Source organism: Centruroides sculpturatus, unplaced genomic scaffold (genome assembly GCF_000671375.1).
Source record: "Centruroides sculpturatus isolate CEXI.00-Female unplaced genomic scaffold, Cexi_2.0 scaffold623, whole genome shotgun sequence".
In the NCBI taxonomy this organism is placed as follows: Eukaryota; Metazoa; Arthropoda; class Arachnida; order Scorpiones; family Buthidae; genus Centruroides; species Centruroides sculpturatus.
Genome location: NW_019384836.1, coordinates 431,098 through 447,012, shown reverse-complemented (window position 1 = coordinate 447,012; position 15,915 = coordinate 431,098). Strand labels below are relative to the sequence as shown.

At 29.0% G+C, this 15,915-nt stretch overlaps 1 protein-coding gene across 1 annotated transcript; it reads left to right on the top strand.

Annotated features, from left to right (window-relative positions):
• Positions 1-816: 816 nt before the first annotated feature.
• LOC111630209 lies at positions 817-15,741 on the top strand. Its single transcript, XM_023374276.1, has 4 exons — positions 817-869; positions 7,066-7,478; positions 12,360-12,496; positions 15,587-15,741. Exons 2-4 carry the CDS (start codon positions 7,105-7,107, stop codon positions 15,646-15,648), a joined length of 573 nt encoding a protein of 190 aa, XP_023230044.1. The 5' UTR covers positions 817-869; positions 7,066-7,104; the 3' UTR covers positions 15,649-15,741.
• Positions 15,742-15,915: the final 174 nt, after the last annotated feature.

Below are 15,915 nucleotides of genomic sequence, written 5' to 3'. Positions count from 1 at the left end.
ATTATTTCTGAAAGGAAAGTTCTAAAATTTTTATACAGTAGTAACTTTATTTTGCTTTTTAGAGCATTCTTACTTTGTAATTTTATAAGTTTTGATTTTTACATTCTCAATATTTATTTTTTAAATTTTCAATTACTGTATTTATAATTTCTATTGAAAAATATAAATTATACGAATTTTTAATAAGCGATTTATTGTGAAATAAATACAGTACTGAATAATAAAGTCGCAACTGGTATTTTGTTTTTATATCGACAGTATTTGTCTTAAAATATCATTGTTAACTCTCCGCCTGTGGGCACTAAGAGGGCCTCTTTTTGCAGGCCCATTGTGGGTTCGGCCAGGCCCAAAATGGGGCTGCCGGGTGGTGAGGGACGGGGCCCGACATAGCTGAACGGACCACCCCTCGAAAAATTCCTGGGGATTTTTTCGACCCGTTCGAATCCCCGGATCCCCCAGAGCGGTAGGCTGCCACCTTGACCGATCGGCCATCCGGCCGCTTATAATTAGAGACTATTGTATAAAACTTGAGAGTAAAGAACTTGCGGCGAGATAGAAGGGGATCATGTGTCATATATCATATCTTGAGTTGAGTCAGACTTAATCAAACTTATTGGCATTTACAATATTTTTATGCCTTTTTATAAAAACCAAAAGTATAAAAATTATTTTTTAAAAAAGGCCTGCCATATATTATAATTCTATTTTCTGTTTTTTTTAAATATTCATTTTAGTTGAAACACAAAAAATTATTCATACGCAAATATTTATTTTTGATTTATTAAATAGATTAACAATTAATTTTCCACCAGAGGGCGTAAATTTAAACATGTCAGCCACCATTTGATTAAAACGGATGCAAGATAAAGGTATTAAAATCTTTTATAATTTCATTTTAGCCTTTATAATATCATTTTAAAATTATATATGAAAATAATTTAGAAAATTATTCGTTTTTTAATTATTTTAATCATAGAAATTGTTTAAAATAGTTTTTATTTTCGTTATCCGCCCACGTGAAAAATTAATAAAAGAAAATAGATGTAAACAATGATGTCGAGGATTTAAATCTTATAGCAGATATTTATAGGAGAGTTCATTTATTATTATTTTTTTTTAATATTTAAATTTAACACACTATCAAAAATGAGTTCACAAATTCCCTCGTATATCTTTTACAGAATCAATGATGCAAAGTCAAAATATTGTTTTGCATAGAATATTCCCATTTTGGTTTTCTTACATTTTGTATCATATTTTTTTCCCCTAATTTCACATATTTTTCTATCGTCTTGTGCATTATTTCATCAACTGCTGACATGTAACTATGTATTCTCTAGGAAAATGAAGCTGAGCTCCGTGGTGTAGATTTTTCTGTTTTGGCTTGATAGGAACACAAATATGGCGATATGCATCTACCGTTCTATCTAAAGCAGTTTAAAACTCGCAGGTATGGGGAGGATGTGCATGTTTGTCATAATACCGACAAATACATCAAGATACAGTGGAACCTTACTTAACGAGCACCTCTCATAACAAGTAATTACTTGTTATTATTGCATAACGAGCAAGACAAATTATAAAAAAGTCACGAGAAGAGGGGAAGTCCTGGATTCTGTGCATGTTATATCGCTTTGTGTTTAGCACTCGTTCTGCTTGCATCTTAGTGTCGCTTGTGATCAAACATTGTGACCAAACTTGTGTTCGGACATATTACATATAAACATCAATGACCATAGTTCGTTACGATATGCCAAACGATATGCCAAATTCTTGGGCTATGTAAAGGCTATAATTAAATATTAGAAATTGAGTAATTTGACTAGAAGTAGGCAGTTATGCTGTCATCATGTATTAAATTTAATGACCAATTCCAAATTAAATTTTGATTTTTTTTTTTGTTTTCTGCAAATCAAATTTGCATTCCAGGTTGCTTCATTCTCTGCTAGAAGAAATAATGATGATTTGTGCTCTTTAACAATGTATATTGTATAATTTTCTTTGAATAAACGTTATACATAAAATGTTTGTGTATTTTATTTTTGGCATGGAATTCATTATCGTATTTTACATTAATTTATATGGGAAAAATTGTTTTGCTTAACGAGTAAGATTCTGGAACGAATTATGCTCGTTAAGTAAGGTTTCACTATATGTTTAAAATGCCCATATGTGCAGCCAGCTGTCTACTAACTTCATCGACTGGTTAAAATATGCACATGTGTGAGTTTTGAAAAGTTAATTTTGTTATGACATTGTATATGTGAAATATTCTTGGTAAACATCAAAATAAAAAGTTGTTGTAGATATCAATGTAAATTAACAGCATTTGTAAACATGACTGATATGTAATGTGTGATGAGCTTATGATTGGCAACCCACCCATAGAGTGTATGTGGAGAAATTTGACCTGGAATATTTCAGTCCATACATCAAATTTCAAAATTCCAGCTTCATCATGATATTGGCTTTGCCAAGTTGTACATACAATCAAGTCTGCATAAGTTGACACCCCAAGGGAAATGCTATAATTATATTGTTGCTATATATTGTTATTTGTAGTAATGTTTAATTATATTGCGGATCTAAGCCCAAAATTGATGAATAGAATAATGTTCAAGTAATATTAAAAGAAAAAAATTTGTATGTATATTTTTTGTAAAGGGGAAAAATACCTCTTTTTTAGAAAAATGTTTGTGTCTTAATTTTATCATTGTCATTTATAGCAATATTTTCAACATATTACATTTTACGCCCAGTACTGTTGGTTTAGTAGAATATATTTTTTTTCGAAAAAACCTGTACGTATAATATTTTGAAAACTTTATAAGTTTTTTAAAACTATTTATATGTCATTTTATGATTTTTATGATTGTGTTATTATTGATTATAGCAATTGTTAAATCATACTGCGATTCATACCAAGGTAGGCAATATAATGTGATAAAATGAAAGTGCCGTATCAATGTAACAATCTAACTGAAGATAAAGGGAAATGTGTAAATTCCTTAAAGGTATTAATAATGTGTTTATATTATGTGACTTAACATCTAGATACTTCGTTGATTTTTTAATCTGTATATTTTTGTCAACTTAATTTCTATAATTGTAATTTATAGAACACTGAAGAGGAATTGGAAATATGAAACCAGTTCGAAATGCATATGTAAAAATATAATAAAAGAATTCATTAACCTGATGCTGTAAGATAGTCTACTGAAAGAATTTGTCGGATTAAATAGACAACCATTCACAAACGAATATACAGCTTTAACCAGTAAATTCAACCCCGAGGGGAAGTGGAAATGTGTTGTGTTATCTGATATGATGACTAAAACTAAAACAAAGTTGAAAAAAAACCACAAAACTACAATTAGGAAAATACAGTAGTGCTTTATACAGTATATGCAATGTATCTCTCTGACCATCCATCACTGGCACTAAAGTTGTTTTCTACTCCAAGTACCTCAGTGATTTCCATCACTTTTTGTTTCAGTATCGGTCCTGAAATGGGTAGATTTGATGAATGAATTTGTTTTAGTCAATGTACCAGAGCATCTTTGACATCTTTGTACAGTGACTTTCTCTGGTGTTTTGAAGACAGCCACATCGAAGAACCAAGAAAAAGTTTCTTAATTTCCTCTTTTTTCTTCAGAATTCCCACCAATGTGGTTCTTCAAAGGTTTTCTTGGTTTGCAAATTTGGCTTGTGAAGTTTTATTACATTCAAATTCAGATACATACAAGTTCATATTTTTCTTTCAACATAAGTGTTGTTAGATTTTGGATACTCATTTCTAACAGAAATGTGAAACACTTGGTGCAAATAATGCATGAGTGAAAAGTGCGAAAATGCAAAATTGGATTCTGCTGTGATGGTAACAGTGGCGTGCTGTCCATGGAAGCTGCAGAAATGCTGCTTCCCTTGTAAAAATACAAGGGAAATATAAATACATATTGTGCGATTATTTTTATATTTTAACGTACTTTGAATTAATTAAAATTAGTATGTTATTATAACCGCATTATGTTTCTTATTACAAATGTATTCTATACATGTGAAAAACAATAAGATTGCTATTGTATATTTGAATATAAATTCATATATGCATATTCTCAATGGAAGTGCTGTATTGTCGAATATGGGATAGCTTCCATGGCGAAAATATTTGAATGATATAAAGCAGCCAGATTATAGGTGTTTGTGCATGTGCTTTACAGAGCACCAACCTCATACTGTTTAGCTTGTGAATGCTACATAATATCGTATAATGCTTCCAATGATTCTATCCAGGGTCAGCACAGTTTCCCTATCATCAAATGTCACCGCACACCACTAGATGTTAAGCTGTATGGTGTGAACTCATTTTTTTCAGGAGGGAAGTTGACTTATCCGACATCTAAACGAAAAGTATGTCAATTTATCCAGTGGTAACAAGTTAAATGGTGTTGAGTAAACCAGAGTTTTTTAACATTAATGCCTATGTAAGTCAGCCAAAACCACAGAAAATTGGTCAGAATGCTCTGACCATTCAAAAGGCGTGATCAGAAATCATTCAATGACAGTTAAATTCTGCTTGGCAAAAGCTGTCTCTCTCCTGCATTCAGGGAGATGGAGATGAGGTCCCTAAAATTATGGATGAAATTGTAACAATTGCTAGAGATTTTGAATTGGAGGTGAATGAAAATGACATTGAAGAGTTCATAATGGAACCTGAAACTGATCTGACATCAGAAGAACCTCAAGAACTCTTGAATGAAAAACCAAGAATTTCAGCGAGATGTGTTTTCTTCTGAAAAACAAAAAGAGGACCAAAGCAGACATTTGCAATTAAAGATCTTTTAAAGAAGTGAGAGGATGTCGGAATAATGGTCTTAGAATGGCATCCAAGCTAGGTTCAGGATAACAGGCTTGGGGATCTCTACAATGACAATGCTATTAATTCTGAAAAATCCTGAAGAGGGAAAAGCAATCAATATTGGACAGATTCTTTAATGTCCAATAAACAGAAAAAAATAACTGATAAAAATTCAAGACTGTGTATGTATATATTATTATACAAATAAATAAACGTAGTAAGAAAGTATATAATTTTTATTTATTTTTTGGGGTCTATAGAAGGAATTAATCAAATTCCCATAAGAATCTATGGTAAATCGATAATTGGTTAATAAACAATTTGGGTAACTGACATGGTCTTGGAATGGATGATGTTTGTTAACCGATCACCCACTGTACTATAAAATTACATTTTATTACTTATATTTTTCCCTATTTTGCTGAGGAAATATCTATATATTTGAAATTAAAACATCATGAATATTTATTGAATCACAAATTTTAAAAATATTTCATTCAGAATTATTCTTTTTTTCTTGCTTTGTGGACAATCCATTCCACAAATTTAATTATAAGTATTAATAATGCATTAGCACTCATATGGTTGAATGTAGACTATTTCATGACAAACCAGTCAAAAAAATCATTGTCAGAGTGTATATATTAAGATATAAGCACTGAATTCTTAATGCTCTATCTCAGCGTTTCTTAACGGGGGCCGCGGCCCCCTGGGGGTCCGTAAGAAGTTTTCCGGGGGCCGCCAAATTCTGCAAAATTTCCTTCAGAATATAATAAAAAGAAAATTGATGTATAACCGAATATCATATTGAAAAGTGAAATAAGAAAGATAAAGTTTTCGTATTTAGTTTTTTTTTATTTATTTCTTATTTCTTCCTACTTACAACTTTGTTAGTACAGAAGAAATAAATGCAAATATGCTACTTACACTGCAGTATTTACTTCTTTTATTCCAAAGTAATTCTAAGAAACTATTAATGCTTGGAATTTTAAAAATAAAGCAATAATAAAAAAATCAATTTATTATAGATAATTTAACAAATATAAATTATTATTTTAAAAATGGAGGTCACATAAAAATTATGAAATATTTGGTGGGCCGCGAGTATAAAAAGGTTAAGAACCACTGCTCTATCTCCCTCATTGTTAGTGTATGCTTTATGCATAAAAATTTATTAGTATTCAAAAATATTTAATATACTGTATTTGTTGGCTTATAAGATGCTGCAGTTTGTAAAACATCCTAATTTCAGAACAGTAAATTTAAGAAAAAACAAATAAAAAGCCAATATAGAAAGGGATAGGATTGTTTCGTTTATTATTTTAGTATTATTCAACTTCAGATTTGTTACTGACATAATCATTATTCTCAACATTATTATTATCATCACTTTGCTTTCTTAATATGTTTGTCATTGATTTGGACATGAATGTATAACTGAAATTTACTTGTTATTGTGACAACATCCTGGTAATTGGGCTGCAATTTGAAGAAAATTGTAGACCTATAAATTCCCACTGTCGTTCAACCATCTGTCTTTTCTTAATCTCAAGAATGGAATTAGACAGATGAAATTTGAGACCAGATATGGAAACCTTAGGGGCAGGAGGACCTGAGTGACTATATATGAACTTCTAGTTTGCACTGGAAGTTGTGTTATTTCAATTCAAAAGTTTTCCTTTGAAAGCAGTTAATAGATGATTGACACGACTCTGTTGTTAAAGGAAAAGTATGATGTACTGTACAGGAGGAAGATACTAGGGGGAATTTGAGGTGAACAATTTATATTTTAAATGAAATAAATTTAAAATATGATAAAAAATTGCAGCCCTGCATTGTGACGATATCACAATAAATAATCACTAGTTACTGATTACTTGTTTGTCATAATGTTAACTATACTACCTACATTTTGTCGTTTGCTGACTTCTTAGATCTTTTGAATGTGCTGTATTGCAGCTTTTGGCTTTTAAGATGGAGGACAATTTTTTGAAGGCATTTATAATGAAAATAGTGTCTCTATAAGCTGACAGATACAGTGATTAAAAGTAAACATAAATTTCAATTGTCTATTAGAACAAAACTTCATAAAATGGATAGTTTTTAAAGATATTATTTTGATTGAATTAATTGATGCTTAATTTTTATTATTGTATAGAAATTATTATGGATATGAAATAATTTGTATATTTAAATTTCATTTTCAGTAATTTACTATGTAAGCATTTATAAAATGCCATTGAGTGATGAAGACCAAAAGAGCACTGTATCGGAGGAAAGATCTGCTGATTTCAATCATACTGATTGGTATGATATTTATGGTCTATCAGTTACTTTCAATGAATCAATTGGGAGAAAATTCACTTGAAAAACAATTTAAGGAAGATTCAAAAAGAAAGCATCAAGAACAGATTCTCGAAGAATTAGATAAATCAATAAAATCTCTAAATATAATCATTGGTGTCTTACCTCAGAATCAAAAATTTTACCAGAATACATCAAACTACTTTAAATGCCTTGATGGCAAAAATGAAATTGTTTTTTCTCAAGTGAATGATGATTATTGTGATTGTAAAGATGCTTCTGATGAACCAAGTACAGCTGCCTGTTCAAATGGCCGGTGAGTTCAAAAATCTTACTATTTTCTGAAGAAATCAAAACATTTAAATATTGAAGATTTAAGATATTGATCCTTTACTATCCTTATTTTATTGATGGTAGTAAAGCATAAAAGTTAGCTTGTCAGTCTGCAGATCCAGGTTTGAGTCCAGGTTGATTCAGAAATTTTCATGGATGGGTTGATGTAGATAAGTCAAACCTCCCTTTGCCATCAATCCACCTCTATTGTGATCCTAGCCGAACCTAAGATGGCTAAGGAAAAAGCCTTCTTAGTGCTTTAAAAGTTAAAAATTAAAAAGAAAATTCTTATTCTATTAGTTGGAATAAGGATTTATTAATAAAAATTTAAGAATAATTATAGATTTTGTACAATTTTTTTAAATTATAGCAAGATTGCATAAAAAATAAATAAGGATTATTTTAATTGTTTCTGAGCTCCTAGGTTTAACTTCTTTATAGGTATTATACATTTACAGATAGAGCCAAAATATTATTAATGAGTAGTGTGATAAAGCTCTTAAGAAGGCAAGGTCCCCAATCATGGCTGGGTATGACCATGCATTAATGTGGCCCTATTGACATGTATTATATACACTAACCCTTGATTTACACAACTTTTGTGGAATTAATCTACTATATAATTAAGGATTAGATGTAAATTCTTATATCTAATAATGATAGCATTAGAAATTTTCATTTAATCATTGTTTTTAATTTTTAATATAAAGTGAAACCTCAATCTATTGTTCCCAGCTATATCATTTTCTCAAAAAAACCTTTGCTTTGCAGAAAAGGTTTTGTGAATTTTGAATGTCTGCAGTTGCAATTTTTATTTCCTATCATTTTCCCAGAAACATTGATTTCTAGAGTTTCTCAATGAAATCTATTTAAATTGTGAAAATTAAATCTGCATTAGTTATTGTTTGATATATTTTCTCTTCATCTCTTGGCCAGAATTTTTAGTCTTGAAGAACATTAATCCTGGAATAATTATTTTTAAGAAAAAGAAATGTTGTATACACAGAAATGTTGTTATGCATCAGTAACAGTAGTTGATGTTTTTAAGCCGTTGATTCCCTCAGTTACTTAAGTACAGACATTCACCCCACTACAATCGGAACTTACCCATAACTCCTCCCTGCTCAGTAGAATATAGCCCTCCGTTTAACATCTAGATTGTAACATCGTGAATTAGGGTGCAAAACTTCTACCCTAGCTAGTGTCAGTCCTGATGTCAGAAGGATCCTGTGATCCCAATGACATTTTATAAAAAGCCATTCAGTGACTCAGTGAGCAAGTCTTAACAACCTGATGGACCAAAGGGATTACGAGTAACATTGTAACATCCCAACAGTCTCAGACTAGCTTTGTATCTTATTATTCAATAATAATTTTAATCATGTTTATAAAATGAATTTTATTAATTTATCAAATTGCCTTGGAATATAACAAATAATATGAACAAGAGTATTGCATTAAAAATTTATAAAGTAATATTTTAAGTAATCACAAATTCTGCACTTGACATAAACTAGATAAAAAAAAAAGGGGGAAGTAATGAATGCACATGTTTTCTGATACAAATATAGGGGAGTATAAGTTAAATATAAGTTATCTACTTTGGAATGTTTAAAAATTGCCAGTATGTATGGATTTTTAGATTTCTCAAACTTGTTTCATAAATATATTCAAACAGAAAAAGTATAATTAAAATTTTTTTTTTGTTTTGTTTTATACACAGAATTTTTTCCAATTAAATTTTAAATATTAAAAATATAAAAGTGCAAAGAAATAAAATTATAATTTCTATTGGTGAGTTGATCATCACTAAGGTGACTGTTGCTGAGTTGACCATGTCCCAAACCGGTGCCAAGTTTTACCAAAGTACTTTATATATTTGAGCATATCAGAATGTATCTGCAAGCTCATGACATCACTGAAAGAGACAAGGCAAACATTACAAATATTGAAAGTTTATTGTTCAGTTTGAAAAGGAAAAGTGAATAAATGAAGCTTAATGACTTTTTTAAAAAGAATTATGTAATGTATATTGGACTTGACAATGGAAAAAAATTTCATTGGTATACATTTTTTGATTTAGTAAATACAGAAAAACGTGACCCTTTTTTTATATTATATAAGCTTCCAAACGTATTGTTTTCTCTTATCCAAAGTTTTCTTTCATGTCTTTCAACAAAAACAATGAATTGAGGTTTTACTGTAACTTATATAAGATAGATTAACTATTATAAGGTATATTCCATTATAAATGAGAAAGTAAGTGTTAATTTGCTGTTATAATTTAAGTAAGTAAATAGAGATGTACCAATTAATCGTTTGGTATTCATTAATCATTCATTCATTCAAATAGGCTCCTCTACCAATTAGTCATCAAGTGATGATTAATTCTCTAATAATCAAAGTAATCAGTAAATAATAATAATGGAAAAAAATTATGTTTAAAGAAACTCTAGCTTCATTAATAATGATAATTCCAGATAATTATTGAATAGATACCATCTAGTTTTGTTAGAAACTGCTAGCTTTTTGTATCTCTGTTTTTGGTTTGAAATTTTTATTCAAACAGAAAAAGTATAATTAAAATTTTTTGTTTTGTTTTATACACAGAATTTTTTCCAATTAAATTTTAAATATTAAAAATATAAAAGTGCAAAGAAATAAAATTATAATTTCTATTGACCATGTCCCAAACCGGTGCCAAGTTTTACCAAAGTACTTTATATATTTGAGCATATCAGAATGTATCTGCAAGCTCATGACATCACTGAAAGAGACAAGGCAAACATTACAAATATTGAAAGTTTATTGTTCAGTTTGAAAAGGAAAAGTGAATAAATGAAGCTTAATGACTTTTTTAAAAAGAATTATGTAATGTATATTGGACTTGACAATGGAAAAAAATTTCATTGGTATACATTTTTTGATTTAGTAAATACAGAAAAACGTGACCCTTTTTTTATATTATATAAGCTTCCAAACGTATTGTTTTCTCTTATCCAAAGTTTTCTTTCATGTCTTTCAACAAAAACAATGAATTGAGGTTTTACTGTAACTTATATAAGATAGATTAACTATTATAAGGTATATTCCATTATAAATGAGAAAGTAAGTGTTAATTTGCTGTTATAATTTAAGTAAATAAATAGAGATGTACCAATTAATCATTTGATATTCATTAATCATTCATTCAAATAGACTCCTCTACCAATTAATCATCAAGTGATGATTAATTCTCTAATAATCAAAGTAATCAGTAAATAATAATAATGGAAAAAAATGCTGTTTAAAGAAACTCTAGCTTCATTAATAATAATTCCAGATAATTATTGAATAGATACCATGTAGTTTTGTTAGAAACTGCTAGCTTTTGTACCTGTGTTTTCAGTCTGAATTTTTATTCAAATTGGAAATGTTCTATTATTGTACTAATAAATTTTTAGAAATGTGTATTTTTTTAAGGACTAGGCTTTAATCTTATTCAATCTTATTTTTGAAATAAATTTTTGTTTTTAAACAAGTAGATTATTTTATACTTATTAGCTACATTGCACTTGAAAGGTCTGATGTGTGGAAGTAATTGTGACATATGTTAATTACTTTATCAGTTAATAATGGAAAAATATGACCATCACAAATATTAAAGTTATTGTGTCTATTTGCTCTAAATGACATCAGTATAGAATTGCTAAGAAAATATATAATATGTATTCTACATTAACAAAGATAATGAAACTTTATCTTGAATCAATGTCAAGAAATTTATATGGAAATAGTACAATCAAAATTATCACATTAAACTAAGTACACTTTATTTGTACTTATTTTTATTATCTGGATGAACTTGTCCAATGTTTGGGTTGACCTCTCAATTGAACACTGGACAAAGGTCACAAGATGGATAGATCCAGACAATTCAGCTCAAAACCAGATGATCAGTAACCCTAGCTATTATGGATAGGTTAAGTTATTGATATATTGATTACCCAAGAGTAGGAGACAATTACTAGAGGCATTAAGAGAACAGAGGAAGAGAGAATATATAGTGGTCCAGCATTTGTAATTTAAGAATCCCAGTTATCTTATGAATGTAGTTGTTACTTATGTGCCAGTTGTTAATTGCATAACCAAGCATGTAGTTTTCCTTCTTAGTATCTTATATAGCAAGCAAGCAAGCAGGCAATTTGGACAAGATGCTAAGCAACAGAGATTCTGATTTCTTTTATTATGTGAATATAAAACCATGCTAATTTTTTTTATTACGGTGATGTGATCATGCAATGTACCTGCTAATATACTGAATAAACAAATAGGGATTGTGGTGTTTCTTACTGACCAGTATAAGATATTTAAAAATTACTTGAAGAAAATTTGTTAACAATTATAAAATTCCAATTAATCATTCATTAATTGGCTAACTTGATAATTATCTCATTCTTGTCTAATACTTTAAGTTACCATTTTCAGATTTATACATTATTTAAATGGACACTTTGAATTCAAAAAACATTCTAAATGATGTGTTTATTAAATACAGGCAATGTGATCTTTTATTTTATACAGGCTTTGAATTCATAGAGATTTCCCATGCATGGAAGGCCTCTAAAGACTTGAGTTCATAAAGTTTTAAAATGTTTAAACCTACACAAAAATTAAGATTAATATTTACAGACTATTTAGTTATACATATAAGCTACAGAATGTGTGTATAAATCTGAAGATAATCACCTAAAAGTGAATGTTTTTATAATAAGTTATTGGTGAATATGTTTTTGATGTTTTTGTTATTATTCAGTATAGGAGTAATTTAAAATAAATTATATATGTCTATATTTATTTTAATTTTATATTTTCATTTTTTAAGCTTTTACTGCAGTTACCAAAATAGAAAAAATCCAGTATTTATTAAGTCTTCCCAGGTGAATGATGGTATATGTGATTGCTGTGATGGAAGTGACGAGTGGCTAAATGCCTCCCTTCCATCTCATGTCTTATTGCCAGGTATTTTCAAATAATTATTGAAAGTGTTTTAATCTGTTACTTATTAAATTGAACAATTTTTATAAGTAATTGTAAGCTTAGATTATTAGGATACATTTTAAATATGTTAATAGTTAACTCAAATTATGCTTATTAAATGATAAACTAATGTAATGCATATCTGAAAAATAACTATGCATTAGAATTTATAAATGAATTATAAATAGTTAACACTCACAGAACCAAAAATCCAGCTCATAGAATAAAAAATGAGAGGTAAACTTTATATTATTTATATATTTGATCCAATATACTGTGTGAATTAGAAATCATTTTTGGTATAATTTATGTCAGTTGTGATATATGCCTAGCTGAATATGTTTAAATGTTATTACTACTTATTATAATGAAAAAGAGTTATAAAACATGTATTTATTTATTACATATAAATTACAATGTATACATACAATATTAATTTGGATAAAATTTTATATGTTACAATATGCATTAAAAAACTTTTACTGTGTAATAACAAGCATAGAAAACAGTGTGGTGGTAGATTATCAGATCTTTTCTATCTTTGCTTAGATAACATGTTCAAAAATTATTATTTACTTTGAATGTTATGTTTATTCCATTCTTTCAGTTATTCTTAATACAGTACATGGATACTGCAAGCAAATAGATTTTCTATGCCATAAAATACATCATGTTTTGATGACTTGGCTTTACATGATATATAATTTGATTTTAGTGCCAAATTTGAACACATTGACATTTTTCTTTCTTTGTTGGTTGGATGTTCAACTCAGTCCCTGCCTAGAATCTTTAGCATGCCAGATTATCAGAAATTTCAAATAAACAGATTTTATTATGATACAGTATTTAACTTACTTATTATTTTTTTAGAGACGACAATTGTTAGATAAGGTATCTAAAGTTTTTGTGGAATGGTTCAAAATTATCAGTCTACATACAGCGGTTAACTCAAATCAGTCAGGGTGTATGAAAATGGATGGTCTGCTGAAAATGAAGTGGAACTGAAACAGCACATCAAGTCTAAACAAAGCAGTTTCAAACTCTAATGGCCAGCATCAAAACTAAAATCAGAAAAGTCACCAACTGTGGACCAGATTCCATAATTTAGAGACAGAAGAAACTAATTTTGTTAATTTTGTGTTCCTAGATAATCATTGTAAAAAAACAAAAAATCTACCAAAAATCAAACTTTTTTTTTTATGTACCTTTAGTTTTTAAAGAGCTCCTTAAAAGCTCTAGAGCTGTTTTGGTTTTCCTACATTTAAGAGCAGCAGGATATCTGTCCTTGACATGATTTATTTCCTCTTCAACTTCACTTGTTTCTTGTGCTTGGTTTTCTTATCTGAAGACAGTATTGTTGACAAAACCTTTGAACAACACTTTTACATCACTCATTGCTGTAATGAGATTGGCCTAGCTTCTTTGATATAGTTAATGGATTCTGATTTATTCAAAGCACCAACAAATTATTGATCAAAACCTGCTGTTGCAAAACAATTTGCAATGGTGCTTTGTTAACATTTCATCTAGCAGGTTTACTCCAAACTCACTCACTCCATCTTTAAAAACATTTGTCACCATCATTTATAAATAGTAAGTTTTCTGTATCATGATCTAGAAGTTGTATTTTATGATGACAATTTCTGCACTTCAATTTTTAATTTTTCTTTTTTTTTGGCAGTTGTGGGTTGAAACACCCACAACTGCCAACTGCCTCTTAGAAAAAAAAGCTCTGACATCATCCATCCTTTTTTTTTATTTGCTGCATATTGTATAAGTACATTTTGGCAATGCAAAACATTGATTCTCCAATTAATAACAATGGCAGTTTTCTTTCAGGAACAAACTTGACAGCTAATGAAGTGTTATACATTCTTTGCTGTTTTTACCTCTGACTTGAATCACCTTTCAATTCTATTGTTTTGTCTGGCAGACACAAAAAAAGTAACTCCACTTCATCATCCGCATTGAAAATTTCATCCTGGTGATAAACTTTCAACAAGCTTGTGCAAACTTGCTCTTCTTCACTTTTCCCACAGATTTTATTGAAAAATACTTCATGCTTATTCTTCAATTTATCCTGCCCTTTCTGCTTGCTTTAAATTCAGTATTATCTGAATTATTCAGCTTTTTTCTCGGAAGTTTTCTATTGGCAGAATTTTTGTCTCTATACCATATTGGCTACTTCAATACATACTTAGCATCTGGATATTCACATTTATGCTTTGTCTGATTCTGTTGTTCTTTGAAGTTTTTCATACATGTAGACCAGAGTACTCCAGTAGAATGTCAAATTCTTTCAAAATTTCATATTTTTCTGTTTTGCTTTCCTCCAGTATTTTTATTTTAGTGCTAGTAAGCATTTTGTTTACAGTTTGTTTTTCTATATTTTTTTCTAAATGTTTTTAGTTGTTTCCTGACAAATGGTAACCTGAAATTGATCAATAATCTGATCACATTTGACAGATACCTTTTCTGCCTGCTATCAAAACAAATCTTTCTCTCTTGTTTCCAAAGTAGATATAAATGGCAATGAAAATGATCAATATACTGATTAACTAGTTACTATCAGCAATAAACATGTCAATATGAGATGTGTGTTGTACAAATTTCACTGTAAAATTTGAATGTTTAGTTCCAAATAAGATATGTATAGATGAAATCAGTAATTTGCCAAATCAATCAGACATGTTCATTATAGTTTTAAATTCTCAAAATCTAAGAATGAGACTTACTCTAGGCACAAAATGTTAAAACTTTGAATTTTGTCATACAGAGGTGTATGTAATTTTATACAGTACTTCAACTTTGTGGTAATATTGTCCATCCTCTTGAAAATGTAAAATATGATCTCAGAATTATTTTGACAACATAGAATGCATTGAGTTAAGTTAGGATAATGAATTTCCTTAACTTCACTCTCAATAAATTAAATAAAATATTATTGCATTAAAACAATTTTTTGATATTAATTGACACATTTAAGGATAGTTTTGCCACGTACAATTTATTAAATTTAAATAAATTATTGGATTACAAGAGTAAATCATTTATAAAATGTTTTATTTACAGAAAAAATTCAAGTTGCTGTTGGAGTTGACCAAGTACCTTGTCAAAACCACTGCAAAAAGTAATATAATTTGTGGATAAGAAATTTTGTTACATATGCTTTATTACAGTCATAAATATATTGTACATAAATGTTTAAATAAAATTCTTTATTTAAATTCATACTCTCCTGAGTTGCTATATACAAAAGAATAATTCAGCATATTGTGAATATGTACATAAGTTATGCAGATTATACATTGCAAAGCAATCAAATTGTCTTGCTCATTTCTTTCATCTAATTAAGGCTACTCTATTTTGAACTATTGCATAAAGTGCATGGAAAATGAAAG

Bases quoted from the DNA above. Each gene is read 5' to 3' on its own strand.
- LOC111630209 (XM_023374276.1), top strand. From the start codon at position 7,105: ATGAAGACCAAAAGAGCACTGTATCGGAGGAAAGATCTGCTGATTTCA. The intron at 7,479-12,359 runs GTGAGTTCAAAA...TCATTTTTTAAG, and splicing joins GCTGCCTGTTCAAATGGCCG to CTTTTACTGCAGTTACCAAA. The intron at 12,497-15,586 runs GTATTTTCAAAT...TTTTATTTACAG, and splicing joins ATCTCATGTCTTATTGCCAG to AAAAAATTCAAGTTGCTGTT.